Below are 21,091 nucleotides of genomic sequence, written 5' to 3'. Positions count from 1 at the left end.
ACAGAAACAATACGACATCCTCAGGGGCTTCAACTTTTACAACAGAGGAAAGATTCGATACGATTCTGTTTTCATATTTACTCTGAATATCAACTGTAAACCAAATCTCCACGGGTTCCACCATACTGGTATGAACTGGTAAACTGTGCTGTCAAAAAATAATGACTTTCAAACTTATAAATACCAGAAGAGTCATTTGTTCATCATCGTCTGGACGTGATATAAATCCGCAAGTACATTTTTGTCCTGATGTACGGTAAGACACTAACAAGGAATCAGAAACAAGTGTACAGCATGAATAAGGATATACTGTACAACCCCGATTCCAAAAAAGTTGGGACAAAGTACAAATTGTAAATAAAAACGGAATGCAATGATGTGGAAGTTTCAAAATTCCATATTTTATTCAGAATAGAACATAGATGACATATCAAATGTTTAAACTGAGAAAATGTATCATTTAAAGAGAAAAATTAGGTGATTTTAAATTTCATGACAACAACACATCTCAAAAAAGTTGGGACAAGGCCATGTTTCCCACTGTGAGACATCCCCTTTTCTCTTTACAACAGTCTGTAAACGTCTGGGGACTGAGGAGACAAGTTGCTCCAGTTTAGGGATAGGAATGTTAACCCATTCTTGTCTAATGTAGGATTCTAGTTGCTCAACTGTCTTAGGTCTTTTTTGTCGTATCTTCCGTTTTATGATGCGCCAAATGTTTTCTATGGGTGAAAGATCTGGACTGCAGGCTGGCCAGTTCAGTACCCGGACCCTTCTTCTACGCAGCCATGATGCTGTAATTGATGCAGTATGTGGTTTGGCATTGTCATGTTGGAAAATGCAAGGTCTTCCCTGAAAGAGACGTCGTCTGGATGGGAGCATATGTTGCTCTAGAACCTGGATATACCTTTCAGCATTAATGGTGTCTTTCCAGATGTGTAAGCTGCCCATGCCACACGCACTAATGCAACCCCATACCATCAGAGATGCAGGCTTCTGAACTGAGCGCTGATAACAACTCGGGTCGTCCTTCTCCTCTTTAGTCCGAATGACACGGCGTCCCTGATTTCCATAAAGAACTTCAAATTTTGATTCGTCTGACCACAGAACAGTTTTCCACTTTGCCACAGTCCATTTTAAATGAGCCTTGGCCCAGAGAAGACGTCTGCGCTTCTGGATCATGTTTAGATACGGCTTCTTCTTTGAACTATAGAGTTTTAGCTGGCGACGGCGGATGGCACGGTGAATTGTGTTCACAGATAATGTTCTCTGGAAATATTCCTGAGCCCATTTTGTGATTTCCAATACAGAAGCATGCCTGTATGTGATGCAGTGCCGTCTAAGGGCCCAAAGATCACGGGCACCCAGTATGGTTTTCCGGCCTTGACCCTTACACACAGAGATTCTTCCAGATTCTCTGAATCTTTTGATGATATTATGCACTGTAGATGATGATATGTTCAAACTCTTTGCAATTTTACACTGTCGAACTCCTTTCTGATATTGCTCCACTATTTGTCGGTGCAGAATTAGGGGGATTGGTGATCCTCTTCCCATCTTTACTTCTGAGAGCCACTGACACTCCAAGATGCTCTTTTTATACCCAGTCATGTTAATGACCTATTGCCAATTGACCTAATGAGTTGCAATTTGGTCCTCCAGCTGTTCCTTTTTTGTCCCTTTAACTTTTCCAGCCTCTTATTGCCCCTGTCCCAACTTTTTTGAGATGTGTTGCTGTCATGAAATTTCAAATGAGCCAATATTTGGCATGAAATTTCAAAATGTCTCACTTTCGACATTTGATATGTTGTCTATGTTCTATTGTGAATACAATATCAGTTTTTGAGATTTGTAAATTATTGCATTCCGTTTTTATTTACAATTTGTACTTTGTCCCAACTTTTTTGGAATCGGGGTTGTAAATAAAACACTGTATGTGGTGCTGATCGAGAAAAATAATCAATTATAACAGCACCCCCTCCCCCCCAAGTGCTTTATTCCTCCTCAGCATCTTCCCAACTGTTACCATGTTTTATTTATTAAAGAACAACACGTAATACTTTTATAAGTGAATATTGGGAATTATTATACATCCAGGACACTTTTTCGATGGAATAAAAACGTGTTCTATTCCCTTCTAGCAGGTTTCATTCGTTTGGTTTGATAGCATGCAATACTGTTAGCACATCGCTTATCCTACGTGTATTATGTCACTCTACCCAGTGGAGAACGAGCGTTGGAGAGGATATGGTTTATGATATTGCTTGTCAAGACAACATGATGTCACACGTCAGAGACGTAAAACTTCCATGCTAGCGAGTGACTGGGACAATTTGTAAACAAACATGGCCGCCAGGTTTGCTTCTTTACAAAAAATACGGAAGATTTTGAGAGAATTTTGAAAGAGAAAGACGCGTTGAACACCCAAAAGGAATGTGTATGTATACTACTACTACTACTAATAATAATAATAATAATGTCTGGCTTTTTTTCGTGGTCTATCAGATAAATTCCATTCAGCTGCTCGTCTTCGACTCGTTCAGTATCGCGCTCGCTGAATGGAATATATCTGATAGACCACGAAAAAAAGCCAGACAATATTATTTAAATAATAACGAGATGAAGTCGAGGTTATTATTCACAGATATTCACTGAGCCTGAGGTGGATAATTGTTTCAGTATAAATACACAGGTGATTATTTAAAAAATTATTTATTTCAACCTTCAAAATCTTCATGTAAATGTAATAACTTTGCTGCACAGACTTGTGTCACTGATCTACGCCGAGTCACATAAAACACTTTGTTTTGAAATCGATAAAATAAATCCCAACCCCACCTTCCCTCTGAACAGTTTTAGACCAAATTTCAGAGCATCTTTAGTGCTTTTAGGAACAGTGTTTCCTTCCATCACCTGTAATTCTTCCTCACTTACGGTGACGAAATGATTGGACGCCATTTTGCCGAGTCGCTCGAGGTGATTATCGAGAAATAGTCCAAATCTCTTGACCAATCAGAGCACAGGATTTTCCATCACCTCCTACATATTTATACTAATTAACATTCGTAACGAGTAAACGTTATAGCAGCCGGATATAAACCATCATTCCTTCACTGGACACGCTTTCTTCTATTTCGTCTCTCTCTTTTATTTTAGATTCAACTTATTTATTTGTACAAGTACAATGACAACAAAATGCAAAAAAATTCTCATGAAACCAAAACAAAATTAAAAACGATAGACTGTCATGTTGCCGTGAGACCTCAAAGCGTAAACTCCTTCTATAACCGTTCTATAAACATCGATAACATTTTAAAATTGTGTTTATATAGAGCGCCATACCCCCACCACAAACGAGCGGTTACTATAGAAACGATAACATACAGTACAGTATTTGAACGATCGCATTATAAATTATGAATAAAATTGTGATTTGCAGCTGCACTACTGTCAGAGCTGCTTTTTTTAGAAAACGAATCAACGCCCACTCTCCTGACCAATCAGAGTGCAGAATTCAGCTGCAGAGGTGGGACTGTGGTGTAACGTTTCATCCTGAACTCTTCTGAACTCTCTTGTTAAGCGGCTGGGCTAAACAGGGAACACGTCCACTTGATATCCTTCTATTTGCGTGTAATGATATGAACCGTGGGACGCGCTGCTGGGTACCGTAATGATCCGTGTACATTAAACCCAAACCCCAACAAACCCCACAGAGAGTCTGACGAGTTAATCCTCTGCACCTCTGGGACAAATGAGCCTGATCTCTCAGAGGCTGCGAGCGTGCGGGGTTTATTAAAAGCCTTTGAGAGAGAGAGAAAGAAAGAAAGAAAGAAAGAAAGAAAGAAAGAAAGAAAGAAAGAAGGGAGAAAAGATAATCTCACAGTCCCTCTGCACTTTCTCCTTTCTCTCCCCCTCTATTGTTTTCTGCTCCGTGCTGTTAAATCTCCTTTCTCTTTCTCTCGCGTTCTCTAAGGGTTTCTCTTATACCCAGACGACGTCTCATTTACTGAAGATAAACGCAATGCACTTAAGTACACAAAGCAATCAGGGTAAGAGTATTACAGCCACGATTCGGCTGAGAAATGAGCAGCGAAGAGAAGGACTTTCAGCTTTCCTTTGTAATATTAATGCACAGACAGAGACGGTGGATCGCCATCGTCACGGATACGTCATTAAAAAAGGTGGAAGGAAAAAGGTCACGTGATATACTACATATTCACTTTGTGTTTCAGCTACTTAACGTTAACCGTGTAGCTAATACGCAACCAATGCAAAATAAAGCGGTGTGGAAATTCATCACAAAATTGCCGAGCTTGAAAATAAAAATACTACCATCAAGGTCGAGTCACTAAATGTACGGCTGTTATTCAGCAAAGCTAGCTTTCTAAACGTGAAACATCATGTAAATTACTATATTTTAATTACATTAAAGAGACTAGGCTACAGGGCGAGAGAACGGCAGCTCAATTCTGCTACATATAAGAAAATATTCTGTCCACATTCACTGGATATCGCACGCTCTGATTGGCTACTCTACTACTAGGATATCAGCTCATATACCGTGAGTAGAGAAAAACAAAATGGCGGAGCGTGTTGCTGAACCAACCGAGGATGGAATAAAAACTCTACTCGAAATCAAAACCCCAAAAATTGTTATTAAGTATTTAAAAGAAACAGAAATAGCTAAGGGCGGCACGGTGGTGTAGTGGTTAGCACTGTCGCCTCACAGCAAGAAGGTCCGGGTTCGAGCCCCGTGGCCGGCGAGGGCCTTTCTGTGTGGAGTTTGCATGTTCTCCCCGTGTCCGCGTGGGTTTCCTCCGGGTGCTCCGGTTTCCCCCACAGTCCAAAGACATGCAGGTTAGGTTAACTGGTGACTCTAAATTGAGCGTAGGTGTGAATGTGAGTGTGAATGGTTGTCTGTGTCTATGTGTCAGCCCTGTGATGACCTGGCGACTTGTCCAGGGTGAACCCCGCCTTTCGCCCGTAGTCAGCTGGGATAGGATCCAGCTTGCCTGCGACCCTGTAGAAGGATAAAGCGGCTAGAGATAATGAGATGAGATGAGAAATAGCTAAAAGAATATAGTCCCCGCCCCCAAATATCTCCTGTTCCACACTCCAGCCCAGTCGGTGGCAGTAATGCACCTTTAAGTTGGTTTGCCAACCATCAGAAAAACCCAAAAGAAGAATTATTATTATTATTATCGCATTTTTCACAAATTGCTCCTGTTTTTTTGCCGGTTTGTTTACATTCTAAGCGGAAATGATTTTGTCGGACATTTTGTATAAAAGTTTTTATTTATCAAATTTGCAAAAAATAAAAACGCTCTGTTTCTCAAAATCCAGTGAATGTGGATAGAATGAAACAGTTATTCCACTCAATCTCGTCGTACATAGATTAGAGACAACTCAGTGCTACGCACCTCGTCAACTATCAGCTCATGTACGACTCGATTTCATGGAATAACTCTTAAATATTTTCAAAAACTTTCATGGCCTTGATTTATTTTTCCTCAAATTCACAGACTTTCAAGGATTTCAAGGACCTGTGGGAATCATAATTTACTCTCCACTTCAAGTTCAAAACCGACATCTGTTCAGAGTCCATGGCGTTTGTTAAAAGTGCTGCTACAAAGCAAAACGCAACCAACTCATCTGATTTACAGCCATAAACTAATCGTTAAACTCATGGTTAAAAATTAAAAGGTTACTGTTTTGCCACTGTTCAGTCATGTTCATCGCTTATCCAGATCTTCGTAAATGAATTTTTTTTTTAAATCCAGACACTCACAAACTTTGATGGCAGTAAACTGTCTTTAATAAATGCAGGTTTCATCAATTTTGTCATACTTGTCGGGGAAAAATTTATTTTCGTCTATAATTGACTGTTTCGATTAAACCTTAAGTATCTGTGGTTCTATACACTGCATAATCATCATTTACGGCTGATCTTAAAGAATACTCTCGGGCCATCAACTTCAACTTCAGTCACTTAAATGCTTGATTATGTTCATTTTAGATTCAATTTCAGAGCAGAAATAATAATTTAAAAAATACATGCCTAATTATTATTATTATTATTTTGATATAGAGTGCAGGACTGGGCTTTGACGTAGAGTGCGGGACTGGGCTGTGACGTAGAGTGCGGGACTGGGCTGTGACGTAGAGTGCGGGACTGGGCTGTGACGTAGAGTGCGGGACTGGGCTGTGACGTAGAGTGCAGGACTGGGCTGTGACGTAGAGTGCGGGACTGGGCTGTGACGTAGAGTGCGGGACTGGGCTGTGACGTAGAGTGCAGGACTGGGCTGTGACGTAGAGTGCGGGACTGGGCTGTGACGTAGAGTGCGGGACTGGGCTGTGACGTAGAGTGCGGGACTGGGCTGTGACGTAGAGTGCGGGACTGGGCTGTGACGTAGAGTGCGGGACTGGGCTGTGACGTAGAGTGCGGGACTGGGCTGTGACGTAGAGTGCGGGACTGGGCTGTGACGTAGAGTGCGGGACTGGGCTGTGACGTAGAGTGCGGGACTGGGCTGTGACGTAGAGTGCGGGACTGGGCTGTGACGTAGAGTGCGGGACTGGGCTGTGACGTAGAGTGCGGGACTGGGCTGTGACGTAGAGTGCGGGACTGGGCTGTGACGTAGAGTGCGGGACTGGGCTGTGACGTAGAGTGCGGGACTGGGCTGTGACGTAGAGTGCGGGACTGGGCTGTGACGTAGAGTGCGGGACTGGGCTGTGACGTAGAGTGCGGGACTGGGCTGTGACGTAGAGTGCGGGACTGGGCTGTGACGTAGAGTGCGGGACTGGGCTGTGACGTAGAGTGCGGGACTGGGCTGTGACGTAGAGTGCGGGACTGGGCTGTGACGTAGAGTGCGGGACTGGGCTGTGACGTAGAGTGCGGGACTGGGCTGTGACGTAGAGTGCGGGACTGGGCTGTGACGTAGAGTGCGGGACTGGGCTGTGACGTAGAGTGCGGGACTGGGCTGTGACGTAGAGTGCGGGACTGGGCTGTGACGTAGAGTGCGGGACTGGGCTGTGACGTAGAGTGCGGGACTGGGCTGTGACGTAGAGTGCGGGACTGGGCTGTGACGTAGAGTGCGGGACTGGGCTGTGACGTAGAGTGCAGGACTGGGCTGTGACGTAGAGTGCGGGACTGGGCTGTGACGTAGAGTGCGGGACTGGGCTGTGACGTAGAGTGCGGGACTGGGCTGTGACGTAGAGTGCAGGACTGGGCTGTGACGTAGAGTGCGGGACTGGGCTGTGACGTAGAGTGCGGGACTGGGCTGTGACGTAGAGTGCGGGACTGGGCTGTGACGTAGAGTGCAGGACTGGGCTGTGACGTAGAGTGCAGGACTGGGCTGTGACGTAGAGTGCGGGACTGGGCTGTGACGTAGAGTGCAGGACTGGGCTGTGACGTAGAGTGCGGGACTGGGCTGTGACGTAGAGTGCAGGACTGGGCTGTGACGTAGAGTGCGGGACTGGGCTGTGACGTAGAGTGCGGGACTGGGCTGTGACGTAGAGTGCGGGACTGGGCTGTGACGTAGAGTGCGGGACTGGGCTGTGACGTAGAGTGCGGGACTGGGCTGTGACGTAGAGTGCAGGACTGGGCTGTGACGTAGAGTGCGGGACTGGGCTGTGACGTAGAGTGCAGGACTGGGCTGTGACGTAGAGTGCGGGACTGGGCTGTGACGTAGAGTGCGGGACTGGGCTGTGACGTAGAGTGCGGGACTGGGCTGTGACGTAGAGTGCGGGACTGGGCTGTGACGTAGAGTGCGGGACTGGGCTGTGACGTAGAGTGCGGGACTGGGCTGTGACGTAGAGTGCGGGACTGGGCTGTGACGTAGAGTGCGGGACTGGGCTGTGACGTAGAGTGCGGGACTGGGCTGTGACGTAGAGTGCGGGACTGGGCTGTGATATAGAGTGTGGGACTGGGCTTTGAGAGTCCTAGCAATCTAAAAAATGACATTTCCTGATTCAACACCATCTTGACAGAGTGTATAAATGTTGAAGCAGACAGACAAAGCTTTCCACGTTTCACACAGCAGGTTTCATATTGTGGGTATTTTGATGTTACAACATCTGGAAACACATCTGTTACATTCACTGTGCTTCAGAACTTTAAAAGGAAATCAGGAAGTCCAACCCAGACGTCTGATTACTGTGGCGTTTTGCAGCCGGATGTGTTTACGGCGCATGAAATCTAATCTCAACCATCACTGATTGTGTCGTCTGAGAGGTCACTGCAGTGTTTTGACAGTTTGTGAAAGTTATTTACGGAGCACAGGTCATGTTTTCTGGTAAAATCACTGATGCACGATATTTCTGACACAAATATCTCATACGCAGTCATTTAATACACAGACACACAGGTACAGCTCTAATCACCACTATTTATCATTTTATCCCTTTCCCAGCTCTGTGTGTGTGTGTGTGTGTGTGTGTGTGTGTGTGTGTGTGTGTGTGTGTGTGTGTGTATTCAGCCTCCCACTGTTTCTTGTCTTTCAGATGTCTGCTTTCTTTACGTGTTTAATGAAGCTGTTAAACACTCTGCTTTATCTGTTACCATGACAACAGGTCTCTGAGCTGATTAATGTATTCTATATGTTCTGTCCACTCATTACTGACAAGTCCTGACTTCCACAGCCTGTCTGTCTGTCTGTCTGTCTGAACATTCTTCTGCCTCTACTGGACAGTGCTGCCTGAGGCTATAGGGAACATGTTACTGCACAGATTTCAACAGACAGACAGACAGACAGACAGACAGTTATTTAGAAAAAGAGACATACAAAAATACAGACAGACAGATAGTTAGTTACAGTGAAGGAGACAAACAGACAGGGAGACAAACAGTAAGTTATTTAGAAATAGAGACAGACTGTCATGTCAGAGAGACAGACAGATACACAGACAGAGAGACAGTTTAAAAGAAAGGACATAAACAGAAAAAGAAAAGAGAGACTAAGTGACAGATGGAGAGACAGAAAGAAACAAAGATACGGTCACAGAAAAGAGACAGAGACATTCATACAGAGAGAAAAAAGAAGGGCAGACAAAAAAAAGAGACTGAGAGGAAGACAGACAGACAGACAGACAGACGAAGACAGGCAGATAAATAGAAAAGACAGATGCACAGAAAGAGACAGATAAGAGACAGACACTCAGACAGACAGACAGATAAAGACAGGCAGATAAATAAAAAAGATAGACACAAAAAAGAGACAGAAAAGAGACAGACAGACAGACAAAGGCAGATAAATAGAAAAGATAGACGCACAGAAAAAGAGACAGACAGACAGACAGGTCAGGTTTTGGTGCTCCGTTTCTCTCAGTATAGTTTCTGTTATTAATACCTCAGATAAAGTGAACAGTATTTTAAAACAACAGTTTTGTTACTAATAATAAACACGTCCTGGGTCATGTGACCTCTGCTGTGGCGACCAGAACATGAGGAGAACACTGAGTGGAAGTCTGAAATGGAGAAAGTTTTCCTACCTTCTCCTGGTACTGTCTGCGCGAGGAGTCGAGTGACTGGATGAGCGCCGTGGCGTGACCCACGAACATGGCATAACACGTCGCTCCCACGATCATACTGAGCATCGTGATCCACAGATCGGACATGCTGACCGGCGCTCGGGCGCCGTATCCGATACACAGCATGTGACTCATGGCCTTGAACAGAGCGTACGAGTACTGCTTCCCCCAGGAGTCATTCTGAAAGAGAGAGAGAGAGAGAGAGAGAGAGAGAGAGAGAGAGACGGGTGGAGAGGAGTTATTGGGCACTAGCTTGCAGTCAGAGTGATGATGAATGTCTGGTTCTCCATCCAGCACACTGCCCAAACACCCTTCATGCCTGAAACCCTCTCTATCTCACTCTCTCCTCATCTCTTCCCTGATTGCTTTCACCTTTCTTCCATCTCTTACTTTTTCATCTCTTCTTTTTCTGCTGGTGAAACAGTTCAACCATTTATCTCCATCCTGCACTCTTTCAGTTCAATTCCATTCGTCTCAGAATAGCTCTATGGGCGTGACCTTATTATTTACACTTTCACCAAAGTCTTTAATAAGCATCCGACTAATACATAACGATTTAAGATGATTAATTAATACAAGATGACCAATACATTCACGCATATGGACAAACACCTGTAATATTCAAATATATCTGTATGCGCCCTCAACTACTGATATTCGTGACCAAAGCACCAGCATTCACTATCAAACACCAACATTCATCATCAAACACCAACAAAGCATCAACATTCATCATCGAACACCAGTGATCATGGAACACCAACATTCACCATCAAACACCAGCATCCACCATCAATCGCTACTATTCACCATCAAATACCAACATTCACCATTAAACACCAACATTCACCGTCAAATACCAGTGTTCATCATCAAACACCAACAACTGTCACCAAACTTCAACATTCTCGGTCAAACACCAACATCCACCATCAGACACCAACATTTACCAACACCAGCATCCACCATCAAACACCAACAATCACCATCTAATACCAACATTTACCATCAGACACCAACATTCACCATTAAAAACCAGTGTTCACCATCAAATGACAACATTTACCAACACCAGGATCTACAATCAAACACCAACTTTTACCAACAAATACCCACAGTCACCATCAAACACCAGAATTTGTGTCAAATACTAAAATGTATCACTCAAACAAACACAAACATTTCCATCAAACCCCAGCAAACCCAGATACTGGGTGGGTTTGTTTCTCCACTGTTTGATTCTTGGTAATGATGTTCTTCAAGACTTGTTCTTTCATCTTATCGGTTCTTATACATGATTAGAACACAAAGCAAAGTTGCAGTGTTCCGGTGTTGGTGTGGGTTGGAGGATGGCGGTGTTTGTTGGCTTTTGACAGAATCCTTGCTTGTGTTTCAGGTGTTAGATTACTGCTGAACTCTAGTTGTGGGAAATTTGCTGTTTGATGGAGGATATCTGATGTTTGATGGAAAATATTAATGTTTTAAAAATTGGTGTTTAACGGAAAAAAATTTGGTTTTGTGAATTTTGGATTTTATGGTGGAGCTCGGTGTTTGATGGTGAAGGTTGGTGTTTGATGGAAGATAAGTGTGTTTGAGTGTGTTGGTGAAGGTTCATGTTTGGTCAGGAATGTTGGTGTTTGAATGCTCGTTGATACATTTTGGCATTGGTGTTTGAAATTGTTGGTGTTTGATGGTAAATAATGGTGTTGGATTCTCAGTGTTGGTGTTTGATAGTGAATTCTGCTGCATGTCTCTGGATATTGATGCTTGATGGAGAATTCTTGTATATCTAAGCAAATGCCGGTGTTTCTTGGGGTTTGATGGAGAATTCTGGTATAGACCGGTGTATCTTGGTGACTACTCTTTAGGAATGACATAAAATATTGATATATTGATTATTGATCATTTTATTAATATGTTTTTCAGGAACCAACGTGTGAAAATTAGCTGCCGATTAAAATTAGATGCCTAATTTGTGTGCTTTCCAGTTCATTCAGCTTCCAGAGACCACAAGGGGGCGATATAAACTCTACAAGCATCGTACAGTTATAACCATAGACATATAAACATAGACGCCACATTCTGCGTAGAATCATACGTCATCCTCGCCGCCATATTGGATGTGGCAAAGTGGAGATTCTTCAACCGTCTCTGGTATAGCGTCTAGACAGTAGCCGAGAATAAAGATGCCTCATTCATGTGCTGCGTTTAACTGTACCAACAGGTTTACCATCCAAACGAGATCACATGGGATTACCTTTCACAGGTGAGACTGGAAAAATACTTTTCAATACTGTTCCTTCAGTCTTCAGTTTCCCAGCTCATCTCCACCGGGGGGGTGTAGAGTTATAAGCAGTGAGAATTAGATAATACAGTGCCACACTATGATGAACGTTTTTGAACGTATGATGAATGTTTTTAACCTTTCTGAATGGGAAGGAATCAGTGATGTGTTTTGTTTTGGTATGACGTTAGAACCTGGCCGAACTCAGTTTGGCGCTCATTCAGCTCACTTTATTCAGCGAGAGCAGGTCTGTGTGGTGACTCAATAAATAAAACAGTACATTTTTATTTTCATTCACTATTTCCAGTTTTTCCACTATTTCCATCATTTATCATATTCAGTCTTGTAGGTTGGTTATTGTGGCCTCAGGTTTTGGTAGCTTGTTACGGTATGCTGACTGATTAGCTTACCTGAGCTATCTATCGCGGATCTGTCGCTAGTTTGCAGTGTACAGGGGATTTCGCACACTATTTATAACCATCACATTAAAAGTTATATGTGTTGTTTTGATGCCTGTTTGTTTCCCAAATATATACGTGTGTGTCTTAATGGGTGAATAAAAGGCATGGAGTTAAATATTATTGTAGAAAGGGGCTTTATGAAGTTCAGTCCATTTACTTGCATTGGTTTACGGGGAAGATTTGCCACATCCAATATGGCGGACACTCTGACGTATCCCAGCAACGGGCCACCAGCTCAATGCGGCGTCTATGTTTATATGTCTATGGTTATAACTAAGTTACCTTGTTCACCTCTTGCTCTTTTACAATCAGGCAGGCTGATACGGCTCCACCTAGTGGTGATTCCTGATATGACACTGAATACCAATAAACCTTCGCAATTATTTATATACTGTACAACTATGATTTTCTAACTGAAAAATGCCGATATATACCGTATATAAATAATCATCAGGAAAACTTCCTGATTATTGATGCAGGAAAAAAAAAAATCATCGATCCCAAGCCGATTACTCATGTAGGTCAGTATGTATCTGGAACATGGTACAGTACAGCAGGCTTTAAAACACATTAGCAGACTTTCACTTTGGGGAAAACCTCAGTAAATCTGCCGATAATATTTTTCAACACTCCATAGCGGTTTTTAATTATTTATTTTTTTTGTATTCTGCGATTATTTCGCATTGCTGATGGGAAGCGAATTCCACCTGGACGTCTACTCGTGCACGTCACTCAGGAACACAGCGCTGACAAACTAAAAGAAGCATCAAATTATTTCTGGATGGCCCCAATTCCCTGCTCCCTCTCCTTCAGCGTGTGTGTGTGTCCTCAGCAGACAGATGTGATAACTCTTCGGTAATGTACCAGCTCTGTAGTTGGTCCCGAGTTGCTGACTGCTCACATTTCATTCTGTTCCCTCTGAGATGCTGAAGTGCTGAGAAGAAAACTCTGCTCTGAAAACTCCTAAATCCACACAGCAGGTCTAACGCATCGCTGCAGGTATCGCAACCCCTCGCTCGCCTGCTTCCGGCGCATGGGCGTGTCCACCTGTGTCTTTTCTAGGCCTGTTTTTATGGCTCTTTTGAGTCTCTTATTTACATAAAAGACGATCTAATCTCCAGGATCTAATCTCCATGCTGATTTTACGAAACTGATTAAAAAAACTGATGTGCTAATTTCTCCACAGCAGAACGGTAGAACATTAATTTTGTGCTTGCATTTGAACCACGTGAAGAACTGTGCACGTTCAAAACACCACTCGCTATTTATCGTGGTGTTTATTCTGTAAATAAAATTCTAAATGTTATGCATTATCTGGAAACACTGTGTTTTGTTACGTCTGAGTTTTTCTTTAAACCCAAACACACCCTCCATCTTTCAGCTTCCTCACTTTCCCAAAATGCTCCACACGCATTTTTTCCTGCAACACTGTTTGTGATGAATAACAGATCGGATTTCAATTACTGCGTGTCTGCGCGTGCCAGAGAGCTTCGCCTGAGCAAAGCACACACCTCGGTAATTAATGGAGGAAATCCGCAGCCTGAACCCAGAGGAAAACATGGCAGGTCTTCCTATCGACACCCTGATGTCGAATAGTTTAGTAATGATGTGTGTTTGGCCCACAGAGGTGGCAGATCTGCACCGAGCCAGCTGTTCAGGTGTGCGTGAGCGAGTGTGACACGTCTTGAACATGGAAGTAAATTTTTACTTTTTTTTAATCAGATGAGATTTTATTTCTCTTTTTTTTTTACTTTAACATTGCGTGGAGACATTCAGACAGACACCTGAGCCCAGATACACGAACATGCATAGGAAAAAAATAACAAAAACAAGAAACTGCAAGCAGAGCTGAAACACATCCGGGAGCATCCTCAGGATCTTCGTTCCCTTTTAATGAGAGAAGGGAATCTCTAACCTCCTGACAACTTGGTTCAGTTTTGATTAAAAAAAAATGTAATCTTTATGAATTTTTGGGCCGTATTCAGAGATGGAGAATTATGTTACGCTATGTGACGTGAATATTTATTCAAAGAAAGTTTCCTGTATTCAGTCGGGTTACGCAGCTGCTTTAGTCGATTTTCTGGATTATTAAAATCACCTGCGTGAAGGTCACACCTCGGAGACGGGTAGATTCTTGAGGATAAGAGTCCAAGACGGGGCTTTTCAACAATATGTGTGGCAGAAAAGCACACAGGATAGGGTGCTGGTCCATCACATTTAGAAGGAATGAAGTTTGAAGGAAAGTTTTAAGGAAGGAAGTCTGGAAGGAAGTGTGTGGGAAGGAAGGAAATTTAGAGGAAAGTAGTAAGGAAGGAAGTTTGGCAGTTGGGAAGGAACTTTGCAAGAAGGAAGTTTGGAGCAAAGTTTTAAGGATGGAAATTTGGCAGGTGGGATGGAAGTTTGGATGAAAGAATTCAGGAAGGGTATTTGAAGGAAGTCTGGACGAAAGTTTTAAGGAAGGAAGTTGGGAAGGGAATTTGGCAGTTTGGAAGGAAGTCTGCAGGAAGGAAGGACGTTTGGATGAAAGTTTTAAGGATGAAAGTTTGCAGGAAGGAAGTTTGGATGAAAGAATTCAGGAAGGGTATTTGAAGGAAGGATGTTTGGAGGAAAGTAGTAAGGATGTAAGTTTGCAGGAAGGAAGGAAGTTTGGTGGTTGGGAAGGAAGTTTGGATGAACAAATTGAGGAAGGATAATTGAAGGAAGGAAGTTTGGAGGAAAGTTTTAAGGAAGGAAGTTTAGCAGTTGAGAAGGAAGTTTGCAGGAAGGAAGGAAGTTTGGCAGTTGGGAAGGAAGTTTGCAGGAAGGAAGGAAGTTTGGTGGTTGGGAAGGAAGTTTGGATGAACAAATTGAGGAAGGATAATTGAAAGAAGGAAGTTTGGAAGAAAGTTTTAAGGAAGGAAGTTCGGAAGGAAGTTTGGCAGTTGGGAAGGAAGTTTGCAGGAAGGAAGGAAGTTTGGCAGTTGGGAAGGAAGTCTGCAGGAAGGAAGGAAGTTTGGATGAACAAATTGAGGAAGGATAATTGAAGGAAGGAAGTTTGGAAGAAAGTTTTAAGGAAGGAAGTTCGGAAGGAAGTTTGGCAGTTGGGAAGGAAGTTTGCAGGAAGGAAGGAAGTTTGGATGAACAAATTGAGGAAGGATAATTGAAGGAAGGAAGTTTGGAGGAAAGTTTTAAGGAAGGAAGTTTAGCAGTTGAGAAGGAAGTTTGCAGGAAGGAAGGAAGTTTGCAGGAAGGAAGGAAGTTTGGCAGTTGGGAAGTAAGTTTGGTGGTTGGGAAGGAAGTTTGGATGAACAAATTGAGGAAGGATAATTGAAAGAAGGAAGTTTGGAAGAAAGTTTTAAGGAAGGAAGTTCGGAAGGAAGTTTGGCAGTTGGGAAGGAAGTCTGCAGGAAGGAAGGAAGTTTGGATGAACAAATTGAGGAAGGATAATTGAAGGAAGGAAGTTTGGAGGAAAGTTTTAAGGAAGGAAGTTTAGCAGTTGAGAAGGAAGTTTGCAGGAAGGAAGGAAGTTTGCAGGAAGGAAGGAAGTTTGGCAGTTGGGAAGTAAGTTTGGTGGTTGGGAAGGAAGTTTGGATGAACAAATTGAGGAAGGATAATTGAAAGAAGGAAGTTTGGAAGAAAGTTTTAAGGAAGGAAGTTCGGAAGGAAGTTTGGCAGTTGGGAAGGAAGTTTGCAGGAAGGAAGGAAGTTTGGCAGTTGGGAAGGAAGTCTGGATGAACAAATTGAGGAAGGATAATTGAAAGAAGGAAGTTTGGAAGAAAGTTTTAAGGAAGGAAGTTCGGAAGGAAGTTTGGCAGTTGGGAAGGAAGTTTGGATGAACAAATTGACGAAGGATATTTGAAGGAAGGAAGTTTGGAGGCAGGAACTTTAGAAGTCTTGAAGTTTGGAAGGAAGAAAGGAAGGCACGGGAGTAAGAACTTTTACAAGTTTGGAAGGAAGGAGGTTTGGACGTTTAGAAGGAATCAAGTAAGGAAGGAAGGTCCTAAAAGAGCGAGCGCATCGCCGACTCACCTGCCTCAGTAATCTCAGAGTATCAGCGTTGTGTACTTTCCATCTCATTACGGCTTGATGTTAGAACATTATTCAATATTCATACAGAGTTTGTTTACACAGTTGGGCTGAGTGCCAGAGAAACTCCCTCAAACCACCATCTGACTCTGCCATATTTGGGTAAAAATGTAACTCATGATTTCTGAGGCTCAGAGTTACAGCGTTGTGCGACAGCAGATAATTAATAACATTAAACTCTAATGATCCGCTGTGCTCCTGGAGATGGAAGTCATGAACTGATCGGCGCTTTAATGGTTAATGCATGTTTCTGTTTGCCAGGACTAACAGGAAAACATAAAATCACTCACACACACACACACGTTCTTTGTGCTGTAATTAGCCACGAGACAGGAAAGTGTTAGCATGTTGCTTCAAATAGCTTTACACACACAAGGATTTAACGCTTTATTATTACTAATGTTCCTGTGCACATCACCATCTAACTGACACGTACACAGGTCCTGAGTACTGACACACACACACACACACACACACACACACACACACACACACACTCGGACACCACTGAGCTAATCAACACGCTTGTCAAGCGCAGTCCGCTAATCACAGCGAATCACCCCCCCCCACACACACACAGAGCCACCAAAGTTGTACATCTGATTGCGGAGGAGGGAAAAAGGCTTGTTGTTTTTTCTGCAGTTGTCACAAGGTCGTGCCTTAAACGAGAGCAGACGATAACGTTCCTCCTGCTGCTTCACGTCTGCAGTACCAGGCGGAGCTGAGTGCACGAGGCGCTGATTCGACGTGACTGTACTGCGCAGAGACGCCGCAGAGACATAAACCAGTTACGCCAATTAGATTTAATGTATACCGAGTTTGTTCTGGACCCCAGAGGAGCAGGAAGTGAGAGACAGCTGAAGAACCTCTGCAGTGACCTGGTGTTCAGTCCACCGGTTGGTTTTCACTGAGAATTCTGTCTCTTTCCGTCATCCACAACACGTGGAGCTGCTCAGGAGGAGTCCGAGTCCGGGAGTGAAACTAAACCAAACAGCTGCACTCAAAACCTCAAATAATAACACAAACAATACTGCAACAAATATTTATAAAATATTATAACAAAAAATTAGAATACATTTATACGCATTATCAAAGGGAAGGAAAAAGAAAGATAGACTTGCTACAAACATCTCTATCAAAAAAAGAAGGAAAGAAAGAAAGAAATGATGGATGAAAGGAAGAAAGAAACACTGCTGACAAAAAAGAAAAAAGAAAGAAAGGAAGGAAACAAGATGATAGAAGAAAGGAATAAACTCATTTTTCTGAAAAGAAAGAAAAAAGAAACAATGAAGGAAAGAAAGGAAGGAAGGAAGAAATGATGGATGAAAGGAAGAAAGAAAAACTCACTTTACTGACAAGAAAGAAAAAGAAAGAAAGGGAGGAAAAAAGACTCAATTTGCCTACAACCTACAAAGAAAGAAAGAAATTATACATGAAAGGAAGAAAGGCACATTTTGCTGACAAAGAAAAAAGAAAGAAAGAAAGGAAGGACTCAATTTAACTAACTTGGAAAGAAAGAAAGAAAGAAAGAAAGAAAGAAAGAAAGAAAGAAAGAAAGAAAGAAAGATCACTTCCTGAACCGTGACCCCCGGATGATGTCACTTCCTGTCTCTAGCTGAAGTTATGACCGGAGATTGTCGTTAGCGAGTTAGCTTAATGAACTCACTGGAGTTAAATGTCTGAAAATGTTCTGATTAGTCAGTGTTTACAGTGAACAGTAAATCTCTCTCTGAGACTCAGACTGTAACCCGCTGCGCCACTCTGACGGCGAACGCTGATTATTTCCTGTTATGGGGGTGATGAGGTCATCACTCTGATTTATCTGCCTTTTGTTGGATTGTTGCTGGAAAGCCGTCAGCTAATCCTCAGTAAACTGGAACACACACAGAACACACACACGGAACACATACAGTACACACATGGAACACATACAGGGAACACACACACAGTACACACACAGACAGTACACACACCAAACACACACAGGGAACACATACAGTACCGTACACACACAGAACACACACAGGGAACACACACAGTACACACACGGAACACATACAGACACACACTGAACACACACAGGGAACACATACAGTACCGTACACACACGGAACACATACAGTACACACACTGAACACACACAGGGAACACATACAGTACCGTACACACACGGAACACATACAGTACACACACTGAACACACACAGGGAACACATACAGTACCGTACACACACGGAACACATACAGTACACACACTGAACACACACAGGGAACACATACAGTACCGTACACACACGGAACACACACAGGGAACACACACAGTACACACACGGAACACATACAGACACACACTGAACACACACAGGGAACACATACAGTACCGTACACACACGGAACACATACAGTACACACACTGAACACACACAGGGAACACATACAGTACCGTACACACACGGAACACACACAGGGAAAACACACAGTACACACACGGAACACACACAGTACACACACGGAACACATACAGTACACACACGGAACACATACAGTACACACACTGAACACACGGAACACACACAGGGAACACACACAGTACACATACAGGGAACACACACAGTACACACACGGAATACATACAGTACACACACTGAACACACAGAGTACACACACGGAACACACACAGTACACACACGGAACACACACAGTACACACACGGAACACATACAGTACACACACAGAACACATACAGTACACACGCAGAACACATACAGTACACACACGGAACACACACAGTACACACACGGAACACCTACGGTACAGGGAACACACACTGTACACACACGGAACACATACAGTGCACACACGGAACGCACTGAGGTGCTTTAAATAATTCTGCTTCAGTTCAGGGATTAAAATGGAGTCAGACGAGGAAACAAAAACAATCTGAAACACACACACACACACACACACACAGAATCACGCAGTGTTTTAAGAACAGAAGCCAACATTAACTCGACACAACTTTTTTCTCTCTGTGGTTTTATCTTTCACACTCAGTGTGAGGTGTTAATGCCAGTAAAATCACACATTGGGGGTATAATGAGTGTGTTCACACTCTCGGTGCGAGAGAACGGAGAACCTGTACTCCAACCCTGCGTTCACACTAGCAAGCTACAAGTGGCTTGTGGGCGTGGCCTGTTTCCCAATGAAATGTTTTCTGTAGGTTTATATCCTCGTGTCAGTGTGTGACCAAATGCACAGCTGAGCAGGGCACTAGGACCTGGGGGAAGCCTGCTGCTGAGTTCTCTGGTGTGCCCTCTAGTGGACTCCTCCAGTAACGCGCGTTGTACACAGACAAGAACGCGAACAATTCCATTCCCAACGCAGCCAATAGTCGATGCGAAGGCGTGGTTCAAAAGCAGCGATATCTCCGCCCTGAAGAGCCCGAGCACCAATCAGAATCAGAGGCAAATTACAGTCAAAACAGCCAGCTATCGACTTTACACCCGTTATTAACTTTACAGCTAAGTTCAAGAAAAAGGGATCGTATGTACACCATAACACTAACAATAACTAGCTGATGTTTTTCTTGTTACTTTTTATCCATTTATAGTTACGTTTAATATTGTGAACATCTGCGAAAGACGTTACTTCCTGTTCTCACTTACGTTATAAACAATCGTTCACTCAGCAGCTCCTCTTTATTCTCTCTTTTAAAGATAATAAGAAAAAAACAGACAGTGTGTCACTTTACCGAGAAACCACAAAGTGTAAAAAGTCCTGAAGGACTCAGAAAACTTACTTACAGCTTTAACTCTGTTAAATAGATAGATAGATAGATAGATAGATAGATAGATAGATAGATAGATAGATAGATAGATAGATAGATACTTTCCCTGAACCTCCAAAGAAAGAAAGATCCTGTACCTTCAAAGAAAGAAAGAAAGAAAAACTACCTGTACCTCCAAAGAAAGAAAGAAAGAAAAACTACCTGTACCTCCAAAGAAAGAAAGAAAGAAAAACTACCTGTACCTCCAAAGAAAGAAAGAAAAACTACCTGTACCTCCAAAGAAAGAAAGAAAAAAAAACTACCTGTACCTCCAAAGAAAGAAAGAAAATACCTGTATCAACAAAGAAAGAAAGAAAATACCTGTACCTTTAAAGAAAGAAAGAAAATACCTGTACCAACAAAGAAAGAAAGAAAGAAAGAAAGAAAGAAAGAAAGAAGAAAGAAAGAAAGAAAGAAAGAAAATACCTGTACCAAGAAAGAAAGAAAGAAAATACCTGTACCAAGAAAGAAAGAAAGAAAGAAAGAAAGAAAATACCAGTACCTTCAAAGAAAGAAAGAAAGAAAAAGAAAGACAGAAAATAGCTGTACCTTCAAAGAAAGAAAGAAAGAAATAGCTGTACCTTCAAAGAAAGAAAGAAAGAAAGAAAAACTACCTGTACCTCCAAAGAAAGAAAGAAAGAAACTACCTCCAAAGAAAGAAAGAAAAGACCTGTATCAACAAAGAAAGAAAGAAAGAAAATACCTGTACCTTCAAATAAAGAAAGAAAATACCTGTACCAACAAAGAAAGAAAGAAAGAAAGAAAGAAAGAAAGAAAGAAAGAAAGAAAGACCTGTACCTTCAAAGAAAGAAAGAAAGAAAATACTTGCACCAACAAAGAAAGAAAGAAAGAAAAAGAAAGAAAGAAAGAAAGAAAGAAAGAAAGAAAGAAAATACCTGCACCAACAAAGAAAGAAAGAAAGAAAGAAAGA

General features: G+C 42.5%; 1 protein-coding gene across 1 annotated transcript in view; it reads right to left on the bottom strand.

Moving 5' to 3' along the window:
• Positions 1-21,091, bottom strand: part of LOC132894847 (potassium/sodium hyperpolarization-activated cyclic nucleotide-gated channel 1) — a 235,409-nt gene that overhangs the window by 67,347 nt on the left and 146,971 nt on the right. The window contains exon 4 of the mRNA XM_060934963.1: positions 9,487-9,705. Within this exon, the coding sequence (XP_060790946.1) occupies positions 9,487-9,705 (219 nt within the window). The remainder of the gene's footprint in view (positions 1-9,486; positions 9,706-21,091) is intronic.

Source organism: Neoarius graeffei, chromosome 12 (genome assembly GCF_027579695.1).
Source record: "Neoarius graeffei isolate fNeoGra1 chromosome 12, fNeoGra1.pri, whole genome shotgun sequence".
Classification (NCBI taxonomy): Eukaryota; Metazoa; Chordata; class Actinopteri; order Siluriformes; family Ariidae; genus Neoarius; species Neoarius graeffei.
The sequence above is the reverse complement of the archived record's forward strand: the minus strand, read 5'-3'. Positions and strand labels throughout refer to the sequence as shown.